The following is a 27,511-nucleotide window of genomic DNA, read 5'->3' as shown; positions in this document are numbered from 1 at the left end:
TTGCATTCATCAGGACTTCTGAGAGTAAAATATCTATAAATTGCATACATTTTGAATATATATATTCTCAACATTTTCATCAAAAGGTTTCAGTTTTATCTAAGCATCAAACTTGGCAAGTTATTTAAACAAAGTGATGAAAAAGTAACTGTTATTGCCAATATTATAAACCTGAGCATTTAATTTGCATTTAAACTCCTTATATTCTGCCTCAGAATTGTCAGTAAATGCGAATCTGGAGAGTGATCTCCTGTGATACTATAAATGTTGCTTTCTGAATTCACAATATTGCACAATATTGATGCACAATATTGCAGGAGGGAATTTCTGCTGGCCTACAATTTGTAGCCCTGAAACTAAATGCAGAATGCTCACAACTAAGGCACGCAAATACATGCATATATATTTATTGTGAATCATTAAACTGATCTTTGTTTTTAAGATTTTGTTCCAAATTTGAGCAATGTGGGGAGGAATTTTCTGTGCCCATCCTGAGCTTTTAGGACGGTGAGTAACGTAATTTTGTTGGACATGATGGGGGAGAAAAAAATACAAGTCCCTCACAGCGGGTTAAAGTTTTGCCAATAGGTTCTTGTACCTGTATCGGGTGGGGCAGTTCCCCAACCTTCACAGTCAGAATCCTGATTTGCGTTCCTTAGCATGTCATGAATACTCATTAACACCCTATCTGCTGCAGTTTTGTTCATGGGTGTCATCTTGTTTGCCAAGAACAAGAAATATGTGGTTACACAGGTTTGATTGTATGTATGAGGCTTGTAGCTGGCAGGGCAGATTTCTTCATCCAAGAGTTCAAACTTAATTCTCCTTTTATAACCAAAGCATCTCTTTGCATATAGCCATTTTAGTCAACCTACTCAGACATGTTATGGCACATCTCCAGGTCTAGTGGAACATCAAACTGGGCCTTCTGGCCCAGAGTTATGAACACCTTGAAGCCCTTCCATGTTGATCAGCTCATGAGAAGTCTGTCATGTACAAGCTGGCTTGTTAAATCGCTTAATGTTGGAGGAAGCCTGACTAGAACAACAAGCTTGCCCTATTGAAGCAGCCTCACTGCTGATACCAGCAAACCTGATAAATGGGCTCAACTCAAAAGACCATTTATTTTGTGATTTTTGCCTTTTTCCCCATACAATCTTTAAAAGCTATCTGATGTGTACATTCTCCTAATTGTAATGAAAGATCGGTAATCTGATGTGAGCTGCCGAGTGTTGAAGTTCCTTTCATGTTTTAAGTGTGAACCTTGGCAGATGTCTAAAGCAGTGCCACTGTGGAGCCTGCAGTACAACATTGGCAGCTGCAGTGAAGTAACAAACAATGATTGGTGCTAGGCAACTCCATCAGATGCCTTATTCACAGTCTCCTGTTTCACAGTCCTGTGCAGTGGGAACCTTGCAATGCTTGCTCAAATTAATAAATGCATGAGAGATTGAGTTTTAGTGATACGTACCTTCGTAGAACACAGCAGATCATTTCTTCATCTTGCGGCACTGGAGATGGGTTCTCTTGAGCCACTCAAACGCTAATAGGGAAAAGAACTTGCTTTCGCTCCTGAATACCTTACGGAGACATGGCTAATGCTTGTTGCTGCTTTTTGCCTGGTCTCTGACATCTTTTGGGGTGGCTGGGGTGATGAACAGATATTAAGTGATGCTTCTGAATTGCAGAGAATGAAATGCTGTCAGTTGCCTTTTAAATATGGCACCCAAGTGTTGGAAGGCCAGATGGTCCTGGAGGGCTTCACAACTTCTTGCTCATAAAATTAGGCATTTTACCCATAAGTGCACATGTAATGACCTGAGAAGGACATAAGCAAATGGAAAACCCAACCCGCTCATAAGCAGAGGTGCCTTCTGACTTTAGACCCATGTCCATGCTTGATCTTTAAGTAAAAATTCCACAACATGTATCTGAAATGGATCTCATAAAAGTTGCTCAAATTGTAAGTAGGTACTTATGCAAGTGCAGCATATTGGTAGGGAAATGTTTGAAATTGCTAGTTCAAATGATTTTCACCAGTTAGAGACACTTGCATCTGCATTTACCATATTCTGCGAATTTGAATCCAAAACAAGACTTTGACTTCAGTGTGGATTTGAATGAGGATTTGTGTTAATTGCTGGAGTCCTATCCACGAAATGAATGCTGTCTGAATATTTACATGGAGTGCTTTCATTATTCATTGTTCACGAGCAAGGGGACCTTTTTTGTATTTTGATGTTTTTGTTGTGATGAAATGCAGTCAAGCTTATTACTTGACTCTATGAATTGTAGTAACAACATAAGGTGACAGACCAATAATTCAGTTAAATTTCTTCCAAATTGCACTCCAATCTCTCCATAAACAAAATTGTGAAATAGGAAAGAAAATTGAAACTCTGGTAGCACTTCACATTAAGCTTAAAATGTAGGCTGCTATTGCTGTGATAGAATCATAGAATCCCTACAGCGTGGAAGCAGGCCATTCAGCCCATCAAGTCAAAACTGACCCTCTGAAGAGCATTCCACTCAGACTCAACCCCTACTCTATCCCTATAACACTGCATTTCCCATGGCTAATCCATCTAACCTACAGATCCCTGGACAATTTAGCATAGCCAATCCACCTAACCTGCACATCTTTGGACTGTGGGAAGAAACTGGAGTACCCGGAGAAAACCCACACAGTGACAGAGTCCCTCTGATGCAGCAGCGTTAACCACTGAGCCACCCCAGCGGTGATAGGAAGAGAAGCGATAGAATTACATAGAGGGAAAAACGGTTACTTTCTGAATGTTAAAAAGTGTTTTAATGTCTTTGAATATCCTTAATCCCATAAACAGTATTGGAGTTTCTCATCACTGCAGAAAAAATGTCAGCTTGTGATTGTTTTGTTTCTAGTATAAATCAAGTTGGGACCCTGCTTATGCACAGGAAGATACTCGAATGCAAATACCTCAGGTTTATGAGTAGTTATCGGGTTAAATGAATTGCTATTGTGTGTTGTGGAAGTAATCTGTACCATGTTTTAACTTGTGGTTGGACAACATGTGGAACTCGGGTTACTTTCATTATTTAAATTACAAAAGTCGTTAGAAACCCCATTTTGAGTTTTAAAAGGTATTTCTTTAAGATGGGCATTGCATTTTTCTTTCAACACTAACCTTGTGAAAGCATTGCTTTCTTTGTGAGGTTAATCTTAAGGCGTTGTGTATGTGTCTATAGAATATTCTACTTGATATCTTGAGTGGTCAACTTATCGATTCTGAAGCACAAATGTTCAACTGTCTTTTCCTAGTTGCTATGTGTGTAAATGTTTGAGGAAGGGGACATGAACAGACAATTGTGAGAACTGTTTGCCTTATGAAAATATCACTGCACTAAAGGCAGTGTATGGTTAATGAGGTTAAATTCAAGGACCAGTTATAAATTGAAAGGTAATGTGTCGTCATTGTTGTACCATTTGATTCATTCACGGAGCAGCTAATAATTTGAATCGGTGAAATCGATCTTTTGCCAGGTATAACCAGTTAGTTGGGTAGTAGGGATTGGAGTAGTGATTTAAAAGAATGAGATTTTAATATTTATTTATGATGTCAATGCATTTGTTTTGTAAAATTTCATAGCACATAAAATTGTGCAGTTTACTGATTGTGTTCTGCTGTGGGATCCCACTAGTGAAAGGCACTTAATCTGAGCACAGTCTAGGAGTTTAAGCGATTTTATGTGCTTTTTAGACATTAAGTAAATGTCACCAAGTGATGCCATCCCCATATGATAAAAGCAGTTAAAGTTAAATAATTAAAATCATACCTAGGCCCCCTTTCTCCATTTACTTGATGTTTGATATACTGTTGTGTTTACTGTATTCTTGCCTCTACTTATTGTCCTGTCTTGTCTCCTACACTCTCTTTTTTCACCATCTTTGCTTTAAAGCAGCTGGCACAGATGTTAAATACCGGAAGTTAAATGCTAGTTAGACAGAATCCAGAAATTGACTAGAAGAGTGTGTTTTGTTTCTCTCCTGCCACAAGCTCCAAACACACTGCTACTAAACCCGCTCTATCTAGATATTTTCGAATGAGCCTGTTCAGAGACTTGAACCAGCGTCTGCTAGCTCATTCGTAGGGATACAAGCACTGCACCACAAGAGTCTTACTTTTCTACCACCCCCAACCCAATATCTATACCCTCGATTGCACACCCAGTGTATATTTTCTAATCCAGTCTGTTCAGAGATATTATTGCGTAGCCCCGGCACAGGTGGGACTTGAACCCAGGCTTCCTGGCTCACGGGTTGTACCCAGTCAATTGCTCACCCAATTATACCTTAATTAACAGATAACATCACATGTTCCCTAGTTCCATTTCATTTTTTACATCCCTGCTAGATCCTACCAGATGATGAAACACTCAATGGACCAAATGATCTCTGCACGACTGTTCTTTAACTCAATAAGGATTGTTCATTTTGAGTGCACCAGTCACGCTGGGTACAAAAGAAAGCACATATCTCCCTATATCTGTTAACTAAGTTTTTTTTTTTTTTTTTTTTTTTTTAAACTCACCTTCTTTTGTAGTGGCTTCTGTAGCAGTCTCTTCTAATTTTGTGTATTTATCTGTCTGATTCTGCCTGACTCACTTTGAGAGCCAGGATTGTCCAACACTTTAGTCTGTTAGTTTTGAAGAGCAGTCGCTGTTGTCAAATAGAGAATTGCAATTTGTACACAGCAAGGTTCCCAACAGCAATGAGATCAATATTGTCAATCTATTTTACTGAAGTTTGTTGAAAAATAAATGCTAAGCTGTAAGATATTGCATATTTATGATTTTCCAAAGTTGAAATGTTCTTTTCCTCCTACTGGAAGCTTTTCGTTTGTTTTCAAACTTCAGAAGAAACCACTGAAATTTAAATTTCCTGATTTTCTTGAAGGAAAAAATTGAGGCGCTAAATTTTTTTTTTCTATTCTCCTATTACAGCAGATATCATTTCAACTGTTGAATTCAACTACTCTGGGGACCTATTAGCAACTGGGGACAAAGGTGGCAGAGTTGTTATCTTTCAACGTGAACAAGAGGTTGGTACTGAATTTGCAGTTGGTACAAAAACCCTATCTTAGTAATTTTTAAAGTCAATAGTTAATGTTGATTGGCAAAGTAAGTGCCAGTTTAATTTTTGAGGTTTAAAGTAACATTCATTTATTTTTCAGTTGAATGTTTCATCTTCTTAAAGATGACGAATGATGTCATGCAGTGTCGTACGTCATGCTATGCTGCTCAAACATACATCTTAAAAGTCACCTTTCGTGTTTGTATGAACTTCCATTTTGAATTGTGGTTTCAACTGCCAACGTTGTCTTACTGGACTCATGATACATGAAGTATGTTTAGCCAGAATGTTTCACCTTAAAATTGCAGACATGTGATTTTTGCTCAGGGACGTTGATTTTTATTTTTGTCTTGGTGCGAATAGGCGCATTAACGGTTCATGATTCCACAGATGCAGAGCATTTACTCTACTCTCTCTGCAAAATGTTCTAGTTCTTAAGTTAACTCACCCTGCTTTTCACTGTTTAGTAACCATACATTTAAGGTAAATGTTTTGCTCAGCTGCATCAAAGGTGACAATGAGACTATTTGAGTGTGTAGTATCCAATGTTGGCATCAACCACTCAAATCAGATCATAACGTGATTTGTTTGGCTGCAGCATGAGGTTTCTTGTACTAATGCCCAGAAAATAACCTACTACCAATCTCTAACAAGCACAGTCAGCAGTCACGTGACACCAAGTTATAGTCCAACAGGTTTATTTGAAATCACAAAGCTTTCGGAGCTATGTGCCTTCATCAGGTGAAGGGGCAGCATTTCAAAAGCTTTGTGATTTCAAATAAGCCTGTTGGACTATCACCTGGTGTTGTGTGACTTCTTACCTTGTCCACCCCACTCCAACATGGACACCTCCACATGTCTAACAAGCACCTCTGTGCGCCACCAGGAATTTGAAACTTGCAGCTTAGCCAGCCTGTTGGCCATGTTCTTTCATTTAAAGTTGTTGAGAATATAGAGGTTGGCATCAAATAGAAATTTTTAATTTAATAGCAGTTAGAACAATCCTTCTTAGGAAAAACTGAAGTTTATCAACTCCTTTTTGATTTTTCACTCTTTAAATAGATCCTGGACATCTTCCCATCATATCCTTCAAATTTCTTGTCTCTCATGAAGGCAATCTAATTATTCACTTCCACAAATCTAGTGGAGATTGGGTGGGACAGCATTTCATTCTTATTTCTAATTCCTGATTTTTCAATAATCTCTATCTTTTTTCGATGATGCCACTTTCCATACTGGAGCTTCAGAAGTAACTTTATGTTCACTGAACCAAGAACTGCCGTCCACAGAGGTTGAATGGTCCACGATCCTGTCATGTTTTGTACACTTTCACTATCAATCTTCCCCTCCCTCTCAGAAGCTCAATAGGGATTGTTCTTGTCCTCACCTTCTGCATTCTGTAGATCATCTTGCATAATTCTGTCAACTCTAAAATAATGCTGCTAGCAAACACACATTCCCTGTTAATGGTATATTAATTCTATCCTTAATATTAAGGATATAGAGCTGGAAGGCATTAAAGGACCTTGAGCACATATGAGAGATTTCTGGGACAGGTTATCAGTTTGGAAGGACGCAGACTTGCAATGTTATATTCTAAATTCAGCATTAAGTAAACTATTTACTCCCTGGTTTCCAACTTTGATATCTAGCTGTCAGAAGTTTCACACGATAGCAGAAGAAGTGAAGATTGGAAACTAAGTTTTCATTTTCATACAGTTACAATTTGAGTTACTTGTATGGAGAGTGGTAGTTAGGATGTGACTACTTCTCAATGTCCTCTAAATGTGTACCTAGTGACCAGTGGAATAATGAAGCAGATATGTGGTTACGGGTTACATTCTTACTTAAGAGAAACCAAGCAGTGAAACATTAATGTCCATCAGCCTGATTGCAGTGTCAGAAAGGATGGAGAAGTCAATGATTGAGGCTTTTCAAGATTGTTGAAATACAGGGTGCCAGTGTTAATGCAACAGAGACTCAGTAGGAATGAGAATGAAGGCTCTTTTGGCTGATTTGAATACCATAGCAAACGACAGGATCGGTGCAGCAGTAGTATATAAACACCAGAAATGCTTGGGAAACAGTTACCCGGTGCTTCAGACGTGGTTCAAAATATCATTATGCATTGAGCTGTCCAAAGCAAAACACGGATTTTTAAGTAACAAACGAGCACAGAATATCAATGTTGAAGATGGTTATGATTCACCCAAGGAAATTGTGCTCTTTGCAAGACTCTGTTTAGGCACAGTAGTTGCTTTTAATAGTCATGGATTAATTATATTGTGCAGTGTTTAGATAGTGCTCGCACATTGATAGTGTCTGGAACTGATTAGCTAACGTGTTACTTAGGTTCACCGAAGGGTCAAAGTAATGTCAAGGATTATTATAAGTTCTATTGTTTCAAATTTGGGGATAATATATTTGACATTTATGAATCCATGTAAAATAGCTGAGTGAACCTTTTTAGTGCTGATGTTTTGTGCATTATACCCTTATTAAGAAGGCCTGCAATGTAGTGATTTACTCTAGTCCATTCATCAGACTGACAGATGCCCTCTGAATTTTGTTTTGAGTGCTGCAACCAAAATGCACACTCCTGGTTTTCTGCATTCAGATGTTCTTTCCTTCAACAAGGTAGCTTTTTGTTGCTGTGCGAAACAATTTAGTAGTTATCTGAATATATACTCTAGAACATTGTAATCTGCAAAGAATGCAACATACAGGATCTACTCTGATACTTGAGGTTGATGTTCAGTTGAAGTTTGCAAGAAATGCAGTATTAATTGTGTATGTCAGTGTCCAAGTTCTTGCTTCATTGTATCAAACAGTCCACAGGAGCTGATACAAGTGCACATCCTCATTTGGTGATTGCAAAATAGATAGGAAATTGAGAGCATCTTGTGCTCAAATCTACATGAGGAACTTAGGAACAGGAGTAGGCCATTCAGCCCCCTGAACTTGTTCTACCATACACTGAGATAGTGGTTGATATGTGGCCTAACTCCACACTGTTGGCCCATATCCCTTAATAACTTTGCTTCTTAAAAATTGCCTGTCTGAAAGTTAAAATTAACAATTGATCCAGCCTTCTTGGCTATTTGTGGAAGAGAGTTCCAAACCACACCCACCCTTTGTATGTAGAAGTGCTTCCTCACATTGTCCTGAATGATGTGGCCCATGTTTTTAGACTTTGTCCCCTAGTTCTAAGATCTCCAACCGGCGGAAATAATTTATTTTTGTCTACGTTAGTAGGAAAAGACAATGTCGTAACTTGGTCAGATCACCTCGTAACTTTCTAAATTAAAGAGAAATCAGGACTAATTTGTATAATCTCTCCTCGTAACGTGACCCTTGAAGTCCAGGTGTCAGTCTTGTAAAACTACATTGTACTCCCTCCAAGGCCAATATATCCTTCCTAAAGTGTGGTGTCCAGGTCTCCTCACGGTATTGCAAGTGGGTCTAACCCAGGTCTTGTATAGCTGCATCCTTTATAGTCCAGACCTCTAAATATAAATGCCAGCGTTCCATTCACTGCTTTGGTTGTTTCCTGCCCCAGATAATGGTGTTTTAAAGATATATGCACCTGAATCCCCAAGTCTGTTTGGACATCTATATTTTCCTTGCCACGGATAAATCAGGGTATTTTCTATTCTTTTTCAGCCCAGAATGCAAACCTTGCACTACTTTACATTGAAGTCCATCTGCCACATTTTTGTCCATTCACCTATCAATAGTCTATAATCTATCACTATATGTCAATATTTGTAATTTTATGCTATCATCTAATTATCTACAATGCTGTCTAACTTTGTGTCATCAGCAAATTTGGATAATAGCATAGAAAGTCATATCCAAATCATTAATAAAGAATGTGAATAATTGAAGCTGTAACACAGATCCTTGTGGACACCACTAACCATATCCTGCCAGTTTGGATACCTAACCATGATCCCTACTTTGTCAACTGCTTAATTTCCCAGCCATATCAATAACTTTCCCTGAATTCCATGGGCTTCTACAGCCTCTTCTGTGGGACTTGATCACATATCTTCTGTAAGTCCATTCAAACAACATCCATTGTTATTAGAATCTGAAAGAACTGCAGATACTGTAAATTTAGGATCAAAACCAGAAGTTGCGGGAAAAGCTCAGCAGGCCTGGCAGCATCTGTGAAGGAAAATCAGAGTTAACATTTCTTCACAGATGCTGCCAGACCTGCTGAGCTTTTCCCGCAACTTCTGGTTTTATTCCATTTGACATTAACCTGTCCCCTACCTTTTTCACTTTAAAACAAAATCAATGAGATTTGTCAGACGTGAGCTATATGTCGTGAATCCAGGCTGGTTATCTGATGAACTGAATTGATTTATAGACTCTCAATAAGGCTAACTAGTCTGTAATTCCCTCTTTTGCCCTTCTTAAAGTGCAGTGACATGTACAATTTTTAAACCCAGATGGACAACTCCGGTATCTAGGGAACTCTGAAAGATTATAGTTCAGAAATCTCCAATCAGCCTGGAGCTCGGTGACCAGTGGTGTTCCGCAGGGATCTGTTCTGGGACCTCTGCTCTTTGTGATCTTTATAAATAACTTGGATGAGGAAGTGGAAGGGTGGGTTAGTAAGTTTGCTGATGACACGAAGGTTGGTGGAGTTGTGGATTGCGTGGTGGGCTGTTGTAGGTTGCAACGGGTCATTGACAGTGCAGAGCTGGGCAAAGAAGTGGCAGATAGAATTCAACCCAGAAAAGTGTGAAGTGATTCATTTTGGAAGGTCTAATTTGAATGCAGAATACAGGGTTAATGGCAGGATTCTTGGCAGTGTGAAGGAACAGGGGGATCTTGGGGTCCACGTCCATAGATCCCTCAAAGTTGCTACCCAAGTTGATGGGGTTGTAAAGAAGACGTATGGTTTGTTGGCTTTCATTGGCAGGGGAATTGAGTTTAAGAGCCGCGAGGTTATGCTGCAGCTCTAAAACCCTGGTTAGACCACACTTTGAATATTGTGTTCAGTTCTGATCGCCTTATTATAGGAAGGATGTGGAAGCTTTAGAGAGGGTGCAGAGGAGATTTACCAGGATGCTGCCTAGACTCCAAGGCAGGTCTTATGAGGAAAGGTTGAGGGAGCTAGGGCTTTTTCCATTCCAATGAAAAAAGCCCGAGAGGTGACTTGATGGAGGTGTACAAGATGATGAGAGGCATAGATAGAGGGATAGCCAGAGACTTTTTCCCAGAGCGGAAATGACTATTACGAGGGGACATAATTTTAAGGTGATTGGAGGAAGGTATAGGGGAGATGTCAGAGGTAGGTTCTTTCCACGCGCCCACCACTCTGTAATGTGTTGCCAGCAGTAGTAGTGGAGTCAGACACATTAGAGACATCTAAGCAACTCTTGGATAGGCACATGGATGATAGTATAACGTAGGGTGTGCAGGGTAGTTTGATCTTAGTAGGATAATAGGTCGGCACAACATCGTGGGCCGAAGGACCTGTACTGTTCTATGTTCAATGTGCTCCTCTAGTTCTTTGAACGATCTCAGATGGAGACTGTTAGGACCTGGGGATTTGTCATTCTTCACGTGGGACAGAGATGGGAACTTTGTATTTAACTTTGACATGTTGCTTGCAGATGTATAAACACAAAGTTAATTGTCAATAAAGCCATGGCAAAGTTGCTGAAAATTTATTTAGCTAGGTTGACCATGTTCTTGGGATTGTAGGTCAGTATGTTCATATGATTAGGAACAGGTTTAGACCTCAAGGATGATCCAATCGATCTAAAAACCTAACTTTTGAACTGAGAAACATTTCATACCTAAATTTGTCAAATGTGTTTATAGATTGAATGGTGCATTGAAGATATTGTGTTTCTCAGTTAGAACTGTCTTAAATGAAAGTAGGCTGTACTCTGAAAGCAAATCCAACAATGTTCTTCTGCGTCACGAAGGGTACCTTAATTTTTATGATGCATGTCATGATTTTCAATGTACAACTTCTGTAACATTTGAACCATTGTTATAAGTAGGATTGAAGTAAATTTAAGATCATGAGGCAGGTTTCTGAGCCCTTAAAATATCTAACACTAGACATGAGCAAGATGGGTCAGGTGTAGCATTGAATCAACAGTCTTATCTAAAAGATGTTCCTCATCACATCATGCTAGGTCATCATAGAGCAATGATGCATCTAAACAAGAAACCAAGCTGTCAAGAAGTTTGACTGACTGGGCAGTTAAACTGACTGCTCAGCAAAGACCAGATGCTAGTTTTGATGTGTTGTAACAAAGTGCTGTGGTGAAACATGCTAGAGACAAAGATGATTTAAGGATAAATAAAACATTCATTTCATATTTTACAGGCCACTCGTTTGGAAGTGTAGATGTTAGGGCTGCACAGTGATTAGCACTCCTTCCTCACAGTGCCACGGTCCCAGGGAAGTTCCACTAAGAGTCTCCTGAGTGTAGTTTGCCCAATTAATGTTGTATCAATCATTCCCTATGGGATTAGATACATTCTACAGAAAGTGACTGAATAAAAGTTAAAGGATTGGCCTTGCTAGTCAACAATACTTGCCAGAAATAAGTGAAATCTACAAGGTAAAATGAGTTGATGCAATTTGTTGGTTTGCTTTACAAAAAACTGTTTTTGCTAAGAGACTGAGAGGTCCTAGAAGAGGGGTGTTCTGTTTAATGTGGTATTCTACACATTATGGAAAATCAGTTTTCTTTACTTTCAAATATTGTTTATGCTATAATATTTTGGAGAAGAGGGAATTTTATTGATTATATAGTAATTATTAAGTTTAAACATTTACAGGTGAAGGGCATTGGTTAAGTTTGTTTACCACATGTAGAGAGATCCTTCTGCGGCACTTCCCATTTACCAAGGAAAGATCAGACATTTATAATGTTGCATTTCTGAAGTAACTTGAGTAAAGGATAGGAAATGAGATCTCCTCTTACTAAACGAAACTAAACCTATTTCACAGTCTTCTTATTCTCCTTACTTTAGTGTTCCCCACTCCCTCATCTACTCCTCAGTCCCACATCCCCTCAACCCTCACTTTCCTATGCCCCAAAACATGTACAGGAGATGCAGCCAGCTACCCTCTTACTCTTCCCTTCCTGCCATCTAGGAGCCCAAACGTTTCTTCAAAGTTTTTGCATACAATTTTGTTTGCTATTCGTTACTCATAACGTAAGGCTCCCCAACACTGGGGAGACCACAATGTGGAATTTCCATTTCCATAGTTTCCATTCAGTCTACAAGGGGACTCTGAATATCCAGTTGCCTGTCACTTTAATTCTTAGTCACTCCCATTTTAATCTCTGTCCTTGACCTTCTAAGAAGCTCACCATAAGTTTGAAGAATTCTCCCTCATCTTTTAGTTGGGCACCTTACTCTGGTCTCAACATTGATGTTAACAGTTTCCGATCATAACCACTGCCCCAATTTTTGCAGATGGCAACTGTTGTTAATGATTCTGCTTTTACATTAACAGTTCCTCTAGACCCATCCGTTTAATTCTTGTCCCATTACCAAAGTCCAAATGAGCTCAAGGAAATGGAGCAATTACAGAGGTTCCAGGAATTTTTAAGTGTTGTGACCTGAGCAAAGGCTCAACGTCCATCGGCAATTAAATTGACACCACAGACAGGTATTTGGTTATCAGAAATTTTCTTTGGAGTTTCGGATAATCCGAAGGAAATGTTCAGTCAGTTTTCTCTGATCGAGGATCAGCCAACTGATCAAGTTAAGTAGCACAATCCACTCAAACAAGTTGAAGTCATGGAAATTCCATAACGCTGCGGTTTTAAAAATGCTGATGTGTGAAGAGGGCTCCACTTCCCCACCTGCGAATGAATAGTGGACAGTGGTTCACCAGCTAATGATACCACCCTAATATCATCCTAGGATATTTAAATTGCTATAATGGCACATTTGGGAACCTGGGTGATCCAAGCACATAAAGGAGAACATTTGTACTAGTCAGGTCTTCACTAGGACATGGTCCAATTTTTAAAAATGCCGAGCTTCAACATACAAGCAAACTGGCACCTCTAGTTCTCATGCCAGCTTTTTTTCCTCTAGTCATTTGTGGGATGTGGATGTCGCTGGCTCGCCAGCATTTCTTGCTCATCCCTAGTTGCCCTTGAGATGTGGTGGTGAGCTGCCTTCTTGAACCGCTGCAGTCCTGCTGTGGGTCGACCCACAATGCTATTAGGGAGGGAATTCCAGGATTTTGACCCAGCGACAGTGAAGGAATGGCAATATATTTCCAAATCAGGATGGTGAGTGATTTGGAGGGGAACTTTGAGGTGGCGGTGTTCCCACATGTCTGATGCCCTTGTCCTTCTAAATGGAAGTGGTCGTGGGTTTGGAAGGTGCTACCTGAGGCTCTTTGAATTTCTGCAGTGCATCTTGGAGCTAGTACACACTGCTGCTACTGAGCGTTGGTGGTGGAGGGAGTAGATGCTAGTCGATGTAGTGCCAGTCAAGCGGGCTGCTTTGTCCTGGGTGGTGTCAAGCTGCTTAAGTGTTGTTGGGACTGCACTCATCCAGGCAAGTGGGGAGTATTCCATCACGCTGCTGACTTGTGCCTTGTAGATGGTGGGCAGGCTTTGAGGAGGTGAGTTACTCACCACAGTATTCTTAGTTTCAGATTTGCACTTGTAGCCAGTGTGTTTATGTGGTGAGTCGAATTGAGTTTCTGGTCAATGATAACCCCCAGGATGTTTATAGTGGGAGATTCCGTGATGATAACACTATTGAATGTCAAGGGGTGGTGGTTAGATTATCTCTTATTGGTGATGGTCATAGGTTGGCATTTGTGTGGTGTGAACGTCACTTGCCACTTGTCAGCCCAAGCCTGGATATTGTCCAGATCTTATTGGATTTGAACACGGACTGCTTCAGTGTCTGAGGAGTCACGAATGGTGCTGAATATTGTGCAATATTGTGGTCTTTACCAAAGGCAAAAGCAGGACGCCAGTATATCCTGGGTTAGTAGGAACTGCAGATGCTGGAGAATCTGAGATAACAAGGTGTAGAACTGGATGAACACAGCAGGCCAAGCAGCATCATAGGAGCAGGAAGGCTTGCTTTGGATATGGATACTCCATTCCAGAGGCTATATCCTTAAGAATTATTACTGCTAAGGTGTAGAGATAGACAAGTTAACCTTGTTCTTCACTGGATATGGATGACAATGTCAATCCAGTCAGCTCAAGATTTCCAGTTTTATGGATTTTGATTTTCCAATTTCTAATATTTTCATAACATGGTTAAAGTTTTCTGCATACTAACTACTGACACAAGGAGCTTTATCAAGGTACCACTAAGCTCTCAAACAATGCTTAGGATACTGACACAAATATGCTCATAGTTGGGTCAAGGACTGGAATTTCTGTTGCTTGCCACCCAAGATTCACTTGGAGAGTACCAGTTGTAGTCCTTTTGAATTAGTTTACGGACATTAAATCAGAGGTGCTATGTAATTAATCAGAGTAACACTTTTGGAACAGAAAAGAATCATCTATAATGGACCATATATCTGTGTTTTGAGTGCAGCTTCCAAGAGCCTGCAAAATGGTTCAAGAACACATTGAAGCATTGCAAACAACAATGACTAAAGGGCCAATAAACACATGAAATCATCAACATTTCAAATAAGTGATGAGGTGTGAGTATTATTGGCTTTACAAGATGAGCTGTTGGTAGCATGATTCAGTGATCTATTCAAGGTAATGAGGAGAATTGGTAAAGTATATTGTTTGACACCCATGTCACCAGCAAAAGGATCGACAAATGTCACATCAGTATTTTGAAGCCGCGCCATTACTGGGACAATGATAAGCAAGTGTAGATATGTCAGATAATAGTGGAGGTGGGAAGAGATAGTGAGAATGAGGTAGGAAGGAGGCTGAACAGTTCCCAGGTTTAACGAACTACCATCCTGTTGTCTAACACTGAACTGCTAACAAGATTAGACACCATACTTTCATACTTGGATTCAGACTGTAGCAAGACTACTGGCAAAATTTAAATGAGTCTGTCTGTAGGGATAAACTAGAGTGTACAGCCAGAGGTATATATGAGGTAGATGCAGGAGAATTCCCTCTGATAAAACTGTCTTATTTGTTTAGGTCAAGAAAATTACTCGTTGCTTTTATCTACCCTAGTGTCATTTGCCTAGGAAGAAATAACGCATTCTTCCCACATAGTGGGCCCAGTCTTTGATAGTGGGATAGAACGAGTCAGGCTTGCCAAATAATGGCATGATGCCAGAAACACTCACCCCATCAAGACTGTAGCGAGCGAATTTCTTCAGGAGTGTGCTTTTCTCTCGTTGTCACTGAACTAACTCCACACAGGCCGGTTTCCCATCACCAAGTCACCCTTTATTTACACGTGGAGAATCCTTGACACTGATCCAGCTTCCTCAGAGGTCGCTGAGTGAACAGGATGTCTGACACTCCAGTTTATATCTGTCAGCCAGGGCTACCTGATTTGGCAGTTAATCTGATCCTGTCAGGGAACTCATATTCCATGAGGTCCACCTCGCTGTTCTCATTCCCTTCACAACAGTAGAAATGATAATAGTTTGATTTTGGAGATAGTAGGAACTGCCGATGCTGGAGAATCTGAGATAACAAGGTGTAGAGCTGGATGAACACAGCAGGACAAGCAGCATCAGAGGAGCAGGAAAGCTGACGTTTCGGCTTTGACTTTGAAGGATTGTGGGAAAAATGATTCTTTAAGTTCTGTAGATATGGATTAATTGTAAAGAGGTCAGTGAAAGGACATTGGAGCATTTTCTTAATCAAGGTATTCATTGAAAATCCCATGTCTTGAGATAACTGTGTTTGCTGCTGAGTTCCTGCCTTTGTTTACAACTATTGGGTACAGCTTCTGCTTTGACTTTTGTTTGATTTGATTTTTTTCTGTGGATGGTCAGCCTGGTGAAAAAAGCAAACTTCCCAGCACAGCTCTCCTTTTTCTGAACATCATTGTGGGTCCAGAGTATAACCAGGACCCCTGGTTCAGTCTGAACTCCAATCTTCCTCCTGAGAAGCAACTGGAAGACTTATGAATAATGTTTCCTGAGCAAGCTGCACTGTAGAGATCCCATTAGCATCTGACTGTGTGTGCACTAGAATGTCCGTCTGACACCTATGCCTTTTGTCTTTAAGAACTTTATAACCACTTCCTCCTCCTCCTCACCCTCAAACCCCAAACCTGCCTCCCAGAAAATGGTGAATCTGCAGGGAGAAATCAGTTTTCCTTGTACCATCTGTGTTCCGGATTATTTAGAAGATCAAACGTTTAAGTTTGTATAATGAAAATAGAAGTATATCAACTAGTTTTGACATTTTCATTGAATAGATTTTGTTTTACAACAAATCAATAACACCAGGCCAATAGATCCTTAATGTAGTGAAAGCATGCATTCGGCCATATCACAAACTGGATAAAAGGTTTGAATTTGATGTGACCTGTGGAATAATGGAACTAGGGAAAGATTGTGTCCATCTTGGTCATAGCAATAGCAATTTAAAATGTTGGTATAGTACACAAGAAAATAATCTTAACTTTCATGGAAGATCTTATTACTGATTTTTTTTTTAATTTGTTTCCATAATCGACTATATATATATTCTGTTTGAGTTAAGTACAGTTTAATCGAAGAATTCACCTTTTTCATTATATCCGGCAACTTTCAAAATGGAAATTTTGAATTATTTGGAAATAGTGTTGCTCAGTGTAGTTGTATTCTGTTTAGACCTTTGTAGATACGTTAGACTTTATATTGTAGCCAGCTAAAATACAGGAGTCAGTAAATTTGAGCTTTCCATTAGAAACACATCTATGGCAAATAAGACAAACTAAATGTGCATTGATGGAGTTAATTTGATATGTTATACTGCAAATAACTTTTCTTGCTTTTTGTAGAGTAAAAACAGACCTCATCACAGAGGCGAATATAATGTTTACAGCACCTTTCAGAGTCACGAACCGGAGTTTGATTATTTGAAAAGTCTAGAAATTGAGGAAAAAATAAATAAAATCAGGTGGTTACCTCAACAGAACGCTGCTCATTTCTTATTATCTACAAATGGTGAGTTTCAGATTTGCATAATTATATGCAACTGTTTGTCTTTTCTATACTGCATTTTTTAATCTTAAAATTCAATCTTCGGATTTGATTCTCCATTCCACAAATGGGGACTGCTTGGGAAATATTTCTATAGACCTCAATTTGCCAGCAGAAGTGGTAGGCTTGGATATACTCGATCATGAAACAAATCCATGGCCTGGTGTAACTGGTGCCACATTCAACATGTGGACCGTGAAGTCCTTAATTCATATATGACTGGTTAACTTAGCTAAGGCAGTATTGGGTGTTATAATTGTCTTCAGAGCCCTGGGTTAGAGAAGATAACAACCTACCAAGGATTCTCTTTAATAATCAGTAGTCTTAAAAGAGGAGGTATCTGTGTAGGTGTTTAGCAGTGTGGTCCAACTTTGCTGTAATGCCTGAACAACCCACCAACAGACACTGTCTGTGCTCACACATGAAGAAGATTGACATTTTTACAACCCTTGAAGGGTTGTTGACCCATTTAGAATCAAGCCCCAGTAAGATTCAGTGCCTTCAGCTGAGGAGAAAGCATTCCTGGTGACAAGAACAAAAATAACTAGCTTTGATGTCTACACTGATGATTCTGTAACTGTTATCACTGAATAATCTTGCTAAGGCTAAGGTAAAACTTTGCATTATTACATGTTAAACGTTATTTAGTTTGGCCTGAATAAATTGCAATTCAAGCACGAGGTGAATGGGACTCCTTGTGGATTTCATTTTATTCTTATTTAATAATTCTGTAAATATTAATTTTGATAGAGATAACTGGTTTCAATAAGATAATGACATTGTGAGAGAGTTGAATTACCTTGCATGTTTGAAATGAAATGTTTCATTTGTTGGTATCTTTAATGATTTTAGAATCAGCGTATTTTGATTTCAGCATACTTTGCTGTGAATGAAGAACGATTGAAGTGTAGTCACTATTGCAAGGAAAGGCAAGAGTCGAATTGCATATAACAAAGCTATTGAAGTAGCAATGAGATCATTACCATGTGCTCTGTTTTTTTATGATGCTTTTGAGTATTAAATATGGACCACATTGTCGTAAGAAAAACCTCCCTTTGAATAGTGTCATGGAATCTTCTGTGACCATGTGAGAGACCAGACTTAAATGTAGGAGGATTTCTGTACTCGAATTACCTCACTAGTAACTGCTGACATCTTGCCTCATCATCATCATTTTGCCTCATTTGATTTCATCTCCCTTGCTGGATTTGGGTGTTCTGAAAATTATTTGACTACATTCTTCTGTTTCTTTTAAATAAAAGCATATTAATCATACTTTTTACAAGTTGAAAAAGAATTATTACTGGGCAACTATCATAATATTCGGTGGTTTATGGTCTACATTGTAGTATTTCAACTTCAGGATTTATCAGGAAGAGGAATGTTAGTGCTATGGAATGCAGCTCTTCCAATTCAAATACCCAATGCCCGCATCAAATGCCTTCAGATCAGGTGTCAAATTAAGCTCTGCCAGCATTAGATACTTCAATGTAAACTCCTGTTGCACACTACAGTGGTGGAGGTGGGGTTTCTTCATTTTCATGCCAGCCACTTTATGGCCTCTGAGTGTGAGTAACAATTTACACTGATTTAAAGGCACTTTCATGCTATATGCCCAATCCCATTTTTAAACCAGTTGAAATTACCCAAATTAAATTCATATTGGACTTTTACAGCCAGCAAAGGAGACTTTCTTGCAGAATCAATATGCATTTCAAATGGAAAATACTGAACTGTTTCTAAAATGTTATTGCTTAAGGTTTTAACTATCTTGTCGTTAATCTTAAGATCCTCAGGTTGATTAACTATATATAAAGAAATTCTTGAACTATTGAATTGTAGATTCTCCTGGAATGAAAATTTTCAAAAAATATAAATTTGTGCTTTAACCTATGGTTTACAGATAAAACTATTAAATTATGGAAGATCAGTGAAAGGGACAAACGAGCAGAAGGCTATAATTTGAAAGAAGAAGATGGAAGATACAGGGATCCTGTCAGAATAACCACATTACGGGTATGAGAGTATGAACTGGGTTGATTGGAGGTGTGGCCATCTATGATTTACTTGGATGTTGCTACTTGTGGTGATATTTTCTGAAGTGTGCTGGAATATTGACTATTAATGAAAGCCCAGAGAGAGAACTTCCTAACTGGTCAAAAAAACACACTTTTATATAGAGCAATTGTTTCATAAACCCTTTTGCACACCTATATTGGTCGTGTTTGTCAACGTTTAATAATTTAGACTGAATAAATTCAAACTTGGATAAAAGGTTGATTTGCTAATGTATTCTTGTGTTAAAAAGTTGTCATATCAAGGTTCTACCTGCTTCTACAACAAGATCTAATGCATTTTCAATACTGTATTATTCCATATATTTCAGATAAATTATGTATTTCTGTTCATGGTCAGTATTTGAAGCTAGTAATCAATCTATTAAAGAATACTTCTTTTAAATCGGCTAAATGTTGACCAAACGAGGACGTCCTTGTTTAATGCCTTAGTAAGTGATTAGTTATTGCTAAGAGACTGGAGTTGAATTCAAATGGAGCATTCTCACTGCTGTACAGAAACCACACAGGAAAAATCAAAAGAATTCAAATTTTCATTCTAAACAGATTCTCAGGGTTATGGGATATTTGACAGTAGAATTTTTTTGTAACTCAAACAGTCCTTTTCTCTTCACCACCCACCCACACTCAAAACATAGCAAAATCACTTGAAATTTTAATTTGCAGGACATTTCAATTTATAAATTGAGTGTTTTGTATGAAAAGCTTTGCTTTGACTGGCTTTCACAAAGTATGCAGCTGAACTGAATTTAATTAGCTTTATTGTCATGTACTCAAATGAGTACAGTGAAAAGTTTTTAAAAGTTGCCATTTACAGCACCATCTTAGGTACAGCAGTAGAGAATAGAGAAATTAAAACAAAAATACATTACAGCTATACAGAGTATAACCATAAGTTAGGAAAAAAAAGCAAATTTAAAAACACAAGTATCATTCAAGGAAATAAGTTTGCGCTTAGCTAATGCATCAAGATAGAATCTGGAATGCTATAGTGAGCCACTAATTAGGATATGCAGTGTAGATCTAATGAATTTATCTAATAGTTATGAATTTATTTATATCTTTAGCTTTTGAGATTTGTAGTTCATAGACCAATTTGGTTGCAACAAAAATATATTATGATTATATTCCTTGAATTTAGGCTAGAGTCAGATCTACAGCACAGAAAAGGCCCCTTCAACCTGTCAGGCCTGTGCCAGTCAAAAACAGCTATTCTAATCACATTTCCTAGTACATGTTCCATAATCATGCATACCTTGGTATCACAAGTGTACATTTAAGTACTTCAATTTTGAGGGTTGCTGCCTCTAAAACTCATTACATGTGGTTTTCGTTTCATCTGCAAACTTGCTGATCAACCCTCTCACATTGAACGCTAAATCATTTACTTGAAATAGATATCAATTACAAAATCAAAGAAAGTAAACTGAATTTTCTTTCTTTAAAATATGTTCTTTGAATGAAATCTAGGTGAATAGCATATCCTTCCCAAATTTTTGATTTTCAGCTCTTTTTAATGGTATCCCAATAAAGAGTCCTAAGTTTAGTAGTTGAGACGAGGAAAGCAACAAAGCACTAAGCAAGATGATAGCAAATTTTTGAATGTGTTTGAAATTCTGACTTCTAAAATTCAAAGTGACTGAGTGAGTAGAAACACTTAACTTTCTACTTGAAGGTGATTTCCTTTTCTTTTTTACTTAATAGGTGCCAGTATTGAAACCTATGGATTTGATGGTGGAAGCAAGCCCTCGAAGAATATTCGCAAATGCGCACACATATCACATTAACTCCATTTCAGTGAATAGTGACTATGAAACCTATCTTTCAGCAGATGATCTTAGAATTAATCTATGGCACTTAGAAATCACAGATAGGAGTTTTAGTATCCTTTTTTAAAACAGCAATTCTTTGCAGTACATTATGGTGACTGATTTAGTACTGTTTCTATTTACTAAATATGGTATACTAATAAAGGAATCCTGATTTTAGTATTTGTGAGACAAGGAACATAATCCCAGCTTTGGGATTTGTGAACAGTGTTGCATCTGACACCGTTATGTAAATTTTCTTTTAAATGGTGGTACCTCTCTCCATTCAAAATGCTTGTTTTACAAATATGTTTGCCTTTGAAGGTGCCTTGAATAATATCGGTTACAAATAGTTATTTAATTGTACAGAACTTGAGTATTGCTTTTTTTAAAAAAAGACTTTTTTTTTAAGAGCTTTTTGCATTTCACTTGAGGACAATTTGCAAGAATACCAAATCGTGGGGAGAAAAAGCATTCTGCATGAGGGTAGAGTATTGATTGGTTAACATGTAGACTGCGGTATGGTCAGTGTCTTGTTTGCTTTTGTGAGCAGCCTAAGAGGTATGCTTTTTGATTTGGGACGTATGGCCTATGTACCTATTATCAGACTGGCCCTGCAATTCATATACGACTTTATCACACAAATGATTAGGCAGACTGTATCTAACTAATGCACACTTGCAAAACATGTAGTACATGGTTCAACATTAAATGTGATTCTGCAATTGGACAACATTTGTTGGATAATCCTGGGTGTGAGAAGAATTTTGACAATCAGTTTAGGATTGTCAGTTGGGGTTGCAGTGTGCCACATTTTTCTATACTGGAAACTACATATGAATATACTTCTTGCAGACAAAAAGAACATGTACACACAGCCTATTTCAGTTCCACAAAATAGGTGACAGCCATTTGCTAGTTCATTTCTCAGAACAATACCTGCTGGATGCATGGAGACCATTTTCAATTCAGTCTAATTTATTTTTTAATTTTACCCCTGGGGAGCAATGTACGTAGAAACCTAACTGTTAAATTCTTTATCTTCTGAACATAATAAATGCACATTGATTATTCCAATGTTGTGAGCATTGGTAATTTTCCTGCCTTCCCATCTAGCCTACCTCTAATTTTAAAGTTTTGAGGGTGTATTTCATACATCTGCCCAATTTGCGGAAGTTGGACTTCTGAACTTTTTTAAAATTATGTATTTAAATGTCTGATTATATTTTTTAAAATTCCTTAAATATTGCGAAAGACATTGTAGATATTAAACCTGCCAATATGGAAGAGCTGACAGAAGTTATTACAGCAGCAGAGTGCCATCCACATCAGTGCAATGTATTTGCTTATAGTAGCAGTAAGGGAACTATACGACTATGCGATATGCGTGCTGGCGCTCTGTGTGACAAACATTCAAAATGTGAGTATTCATTATCTATCTAGCAAAGTGTTATAAAACAATGTATTTCATCTATTGGTAACGTCTGGTCTTGTTTCAAGATATAATTTGTTATTGGTCAATGCAATTCTTGTGCACTTCTGTTAATGGCCACTTTATTTTTAAAGTTTTTTTAATAATAAAATTGCCCATAATATAACTTCTGCTAACTGTTCTCACTTACCAAACTGATTCTTATGTTCATACCATAAGCATTACTAAACGTACTTTTCTAGATTCTCAGATTTATCTGTCCAAACACAATTTATGGTATGCTCACAATACTACCCTGCCAAAAGCTGACATTATTTGATCTGTTATTTCTCTTTTTCTTGCCGTCAGTATAACATGACTTCGGTTTCTCCCCCCACTCCCTTTCCTTGTTATTGAGCAGGTTGTGTTTAAATCCCAGTTTTGCTCTTACAAATGCAAGTATTGGGTTCTTCGGTAGAACTTGTATTTGTCTTCCTGGGGGAAAAGAGTGACAAATTAAACAGGGATCCTAGCAGCTCAAATTGTACTACTGACACAAGTGTTGCATCATGAAGTAGCCTTTGAGCAACATTGAACAACAGGTATTTCAAAATAGTTGTTCCTCAGGAAGATGTGTATGTCAGAGGATATGACAAACGTGTGCTGTGTTCTTGAAATATGTCTTTAACCCTATTCCTGCACAGGTAAAGCACTACATCAGGATCTTCAAGGCATAGATACAATCAGTCAGCTGCCTACAAGTCATACACCAAAGCTGATGGATGGTTTACAAATTCCAGCCAAATAATCCTTGACCCTATGAACTGTATTTGAACAAGTGACTTTCTTGTATATGTCAAGGTTCTGTGTAGTAATGGGTTTATGCTACACATGTCTGCTCATAACTCCCTAATGATCTGTAACAGAAGTGTGAATAACAGTTTTTGCTATTCTGATAGTGAGGCTACCTAAGTTAGCTGCTCAGAGATTGGGAATACATTATATCAGTGGCTAAGGCTCGTCACTGCTCTACTTGAGTGGATATATTTATTCAACTGAATGGGTCTCAAGTAGCTGAGAATTGCAAGTGCTCAGGTGTGCTATTTTGCGATCAGAAAGTAAAACTGCTTTGGCTCTCTGTTGCCATATTGTGACACCTGACAGAATATAAGATCAACATTGGCAAACCAAGCAGTCTTTTTTTCTGCATGTAAAGTTTCTACCAATCTTAATCTCCATCTCACCCATACTCTTGCTGTCTCAGGTTCTACCAGATAGTGGTCTCCTTTTGCTAGGGAAAGATATACCTGCCTCAGAGGGGTTTAATAAAGGTTCATCAGATTGGTTTATGCCATTGGAGGATTATCCTTTGAAGAGAGATTGAATGAATTCTACTCTGGAGTTTAGAAAAATAAGAGATTATCTCATTTGAGAAGTATAAATCTCCCTGCGCTTGATGGGGTCAAAACCAAGAGACACTTTCATCTTGCTGGAGGAGAACTTTGTATAAAAGCCTTTTCAAAAGGGTCAGCCAATTAGGATTAAGAATTCTGAATGTTTGGAATTCTTAACACTGCAGAGCTGTGGATGTTTAGTTAACGTATATATTAAAGTGTGATAACTATTTGGGCATTATGGAAAATCAAGGGATCTGGCAGTGCTTCTCATACCTTTTTTTCTGGTGTGATCTGAATTTTAATGCCTCTGATTCTGTGACCCTGTGTGAAAATTCGGGCATTTCAGGATTTGTTAGTGGAGGGAGGGGCTGAAGAGGGTGTGGAGTTGAGTGTTCAGTTGTAGTATTGGGGTAAATTGAATTGTGTGTTCCTTCATCCCATTCATCTTCAACCCCTCCTCTTCCACTTGTTATCCCTTGTCCCTTTTTCTTCACCACCAGCCCCTACTGCCTTGGCCTTTACTGCTCCTTCACCCCAACAGCCCCTGCCATTGATATCTTCCTCATGGGAGAGTTGATAAGGGAGAAAATGAAATAAATGCTACCTTGTCACAAGTTTCTTGTGGTTGCAGGAATTGGGCCTCAGTGAACAGCTGTGCCCAGCAACATAAAACCATGAAGATTTAAAGGGGCTGTGCTGCTCTGGGTATTGATCAAACACTGTAGTGGTCATTGCTGTTTCAGAGATCAAACCCCAAAATCTCATCTTGTGATCCAAAATATTTGAAGCCCTCAAAGTGAGCTAGTCTAGGAGAGTGGAGTCTTTTGTTCACCCATGGGGCAGAATGTGGGTATTACTGGCTGGGCCAGCATTTAATTTCTATTCCTTGTTCCTCCTGAGAAAGTGGTAATGAGCTGCCTTCTTGAACTGCTCCATCCATGTGCTGTAGGTAAACCCTTAAAGCAGTTAGCAAGGGAATTCTAGGATTTTGACCCAGCAACACTGAGGGAATGGTGGTATACTTCCAGGTTGGAGTGGTGAGTGGCTTGGAGGGGAACTTTCAGATGGTGGCATTCCTATGTGTCTGCCGCTTTTGTCCTTCCAAACTTTCAATCACTTCCATTTAGAAGGTGCTGTCTAAGGAGCCTTGGTGAATTCTTTTTGCAGTGCATCTTAAAGGTGATACACTCTGCTGCAACTGAGCATCGGTGGTGGAGAAAGTGGATGTTTGTGAATGTGGCACCAGTCACCCAGCTGCTTTTTCCTGGATGGTGTCGAGCTGCTTGAGTATTGTTGGAGTGGGGTGTATTTAATCACACTTCTGGTGGGCAGGCCTTGCAGGTCAGAGGGTGCGTTATTTGCTGCAGCATTCCTAGCCTCTGACCTGATCTTGTAGCCACTGTCTTTATATGGGGAGTCTAGTTTGGGTCCTGGACAATGACAGTCTCCAGGATTCTGTGACATTAGTGCCGTTGATGACCGGGGGCGTTGTTTAGATTGTCTCCAATGTGAGACAATCATTATCTGAAACTTGATACAAATGTTACTTGCCACTTTTCAGCCAAAGCCTGCATTTAGGAATGAACTGTTTCAGCAGTATCTGACAGGTCACGAGTGGTGCAGAATATTATACAGTCACTTGAACATCCCTGCATCTGACCTTATGATGAAAGAAAGGTCAATGATGAAGTAGTTGAAGATGGGGATCTCTTGCAAACATGTCCTGGAGTTGAGCTTGAACAACCACAATCCTCTTCCCATGTGCCAGGAATGATGCCAACCAGCAGAGTTTTCTGAAACAAAAACAAAAATTGCTGAAGGAACTCGGCAGGTCTGGCAGCATCTGTGGAGAGAAAGCAGAATTATTGTGTCAGATTTCCAGTATCCACAGTTCTTTGCTTTACTTTAGCAGTGAGTTTTTGCCTAATTTCCATTGACTGGACATTTGCTAGGACTCCTTGAAGCCACACTCAAGTCAGATACAGCCTTGATGTCAAGAGCATCAAGGCTGCATTCAAGAACTCGGCACTTCTTGAATTCAGCTGTTTTGTCCATGCTTGAACAAGGGTGTAATAAGGTCAGGATCTGAGTAACTCTGATGGAACCTAAATGGAATGTCACTTATTACTGAGCAGGTGCTGCTTGATAGCATAGTTGATGACGTCTTCCATTACTATACTGATGATTGAAAGTAGATTGGCTTGGTAATTGGTCAGGTTGGATTTGTCCTGCCCTCTGTATTCAGACATGCCTGGGCAATTTTCCACGTTGTTGCGCAGATGCTAATGTAGCCACTGTACTGGAACAGCTTGGCTAGGGGTACAGCAAATTCTGGCACACTAGTTTTCAGTACTATTGCCAAAACATTATCAGGCCCATAGCGTTTGCAGTATCCAGTATCTTCAGCTGTTTCTTGATATCCCTTGGAGTGAATCAAATTGGCTGAAGATTGGCATCCGTGATGCTGAGGACCTGTAGAGGAGGCTGTGATGGATCATCCACTTGGCATGTCCGATTGGAATTGTTGCAGATGCTTCAGCTTCATCTTCATCTTCATCTTCATCTTTTGTACAAATGTGCTGGGCTTCCCCATTGGGGAAGGGAAAATTTGTGGAACTTCTTCCTGCAACGAGTTGTTCAAGTGCTGTCTACCATTCATGGCTGGATTTGGCAGGATGGTAGAACTTCGATCTGAGCCATCGGTTATGGAAAGCTCTATCACTTGCTGCTTATGCTGTTAGTCCTGTTTTGTAGCTTCTCCAAGTTTGAGACCTCATTTTTAGCTATGCGTGGCGCTGCACCTGGCATTCCATTTTGCACTATATTAGTGCCACATGAAATGATGCAACATATTATCAATGTGAAGATGGACCTTCATCCCTGCAAGGACTATGCGATGGTCACTCTTACTGGTACTGTTGTGGACACCTGCATCTGCAGCAGACGGACTGAGTGAGGATGAGACGAAATAGTTTTTCCCCTCCTGTTAGTTCCCTCACCACCTGGCACAGATGCAGTTCAGTTGCATGGTGAGGGTGACAAATTGTCAGCCAAGACCTTGCTAAAAGGTGGAGCATACTCCTATTTCTTTTGCACCTTGCGATACATGACTTTCAGATGTCCTATTAAATGAAAATAATTTGCTAAAACTGCCCACAATCGGTCATCTTTGGAACATTCCATCTAGTTAGCTCTCCCTCTTTTTTTTTTTTTTTTTTTTTTTTTAATTTTTAAACTTGCTTTAGTTGTATTTAAGTAGTTTAAATGTTAAGAATATACAGATTTCTAACTTTTCCTTCTTCAACTTCCAGTTTTTGAAGAACCAGAAGATCCAAGCAGCCGGTCATTTTTTTCTGAAATCATCTCCTCAATTTCGGATGTGAAGTTCAGCCATAATGGTCGATACATGATGACACGAGACTACTTGTCTGTTAAGGTGTGGGATGTTAATATGGAAACACGACCACTAGAAACTTACCAGGTTAGTTAATGAGATAGTAGGAACTGCAGATGCTGGAGAATCTGAGATAACCAGGTATAGAGCTGGATGAACACA

The 27,511-nt window shown here is 39.0% G+C and overlaps 1 protein-coding gene across 7 annotated transcripts in view; it reads left to right on the top strand.

The window, feature by feature from the left end:
* Window positions 1-27,511, top strand: part of ppp2r2d (protein phosphatase 2, regulatory subunit B, delta) — a 70,803-nt gene that overhangs the window by 34,142 nt on the left and 9,150 nt on the right. For 4 of the 7 annotated variants that reach the window (XR_007264287.1, XR_007264286.1, XM_048608932.1 and 1 more), the window contains 6 exons: window positions 4,981-5,078; window positions 17,063-17,228; window positions 19,168-19,280; window positions 21,044-21,221; window positions 22,403-22,567; window positions 27,267-27,436. Coding sequence is in view for 5 of the 7 variants with exons in the window: in XM_048608932.1 (XP_048464889.1) it covers window positions 4,981-5,078; window positions 17,063-17,228; window positions 19,168-19,280; window positions 21,044-21,221; window positions 22,403-22,567; window positions 27,267-27,436 (890 nt within the window). In the remaining 2 variants the exon portion in view is untranslated. Of the gene's footprint in view, window positions 1-4,980; window positions 5,079-5,210; window positions 5,382-17,062; window positions 17,229-19,167; window positions 19,281-21,043; window positions 21,222-22,402; window positions 22,568-27,266; window positions 27,437-27,511 lie in introns of those variants that run through there. The other 3 variants (XM_048608936.1, XM_048608934.1, XM_048608933.1) reach the window with 3 other exon arrangements.

The sequence above is a fragment of the Rhincodon typus genome, chromosome 20 (assembly GCF_021869965.1).
Source record: "Rhincodon typus isolate 14 chromosome 20, sRhiTyp1.1, whole genome shotgun sequence".
NCBI classification, from domain to species: Eukaryota; Metazoa; Chordata; class Chondrichthyes; order Orectolobiformes; family Rhincodontidae; genus Rhincodon; species Rhincodon typus.
Note: the sequence above shows the minus strand (reverse complement) of the source record. Positions and strands in the feature narration are given on the sequence as shown.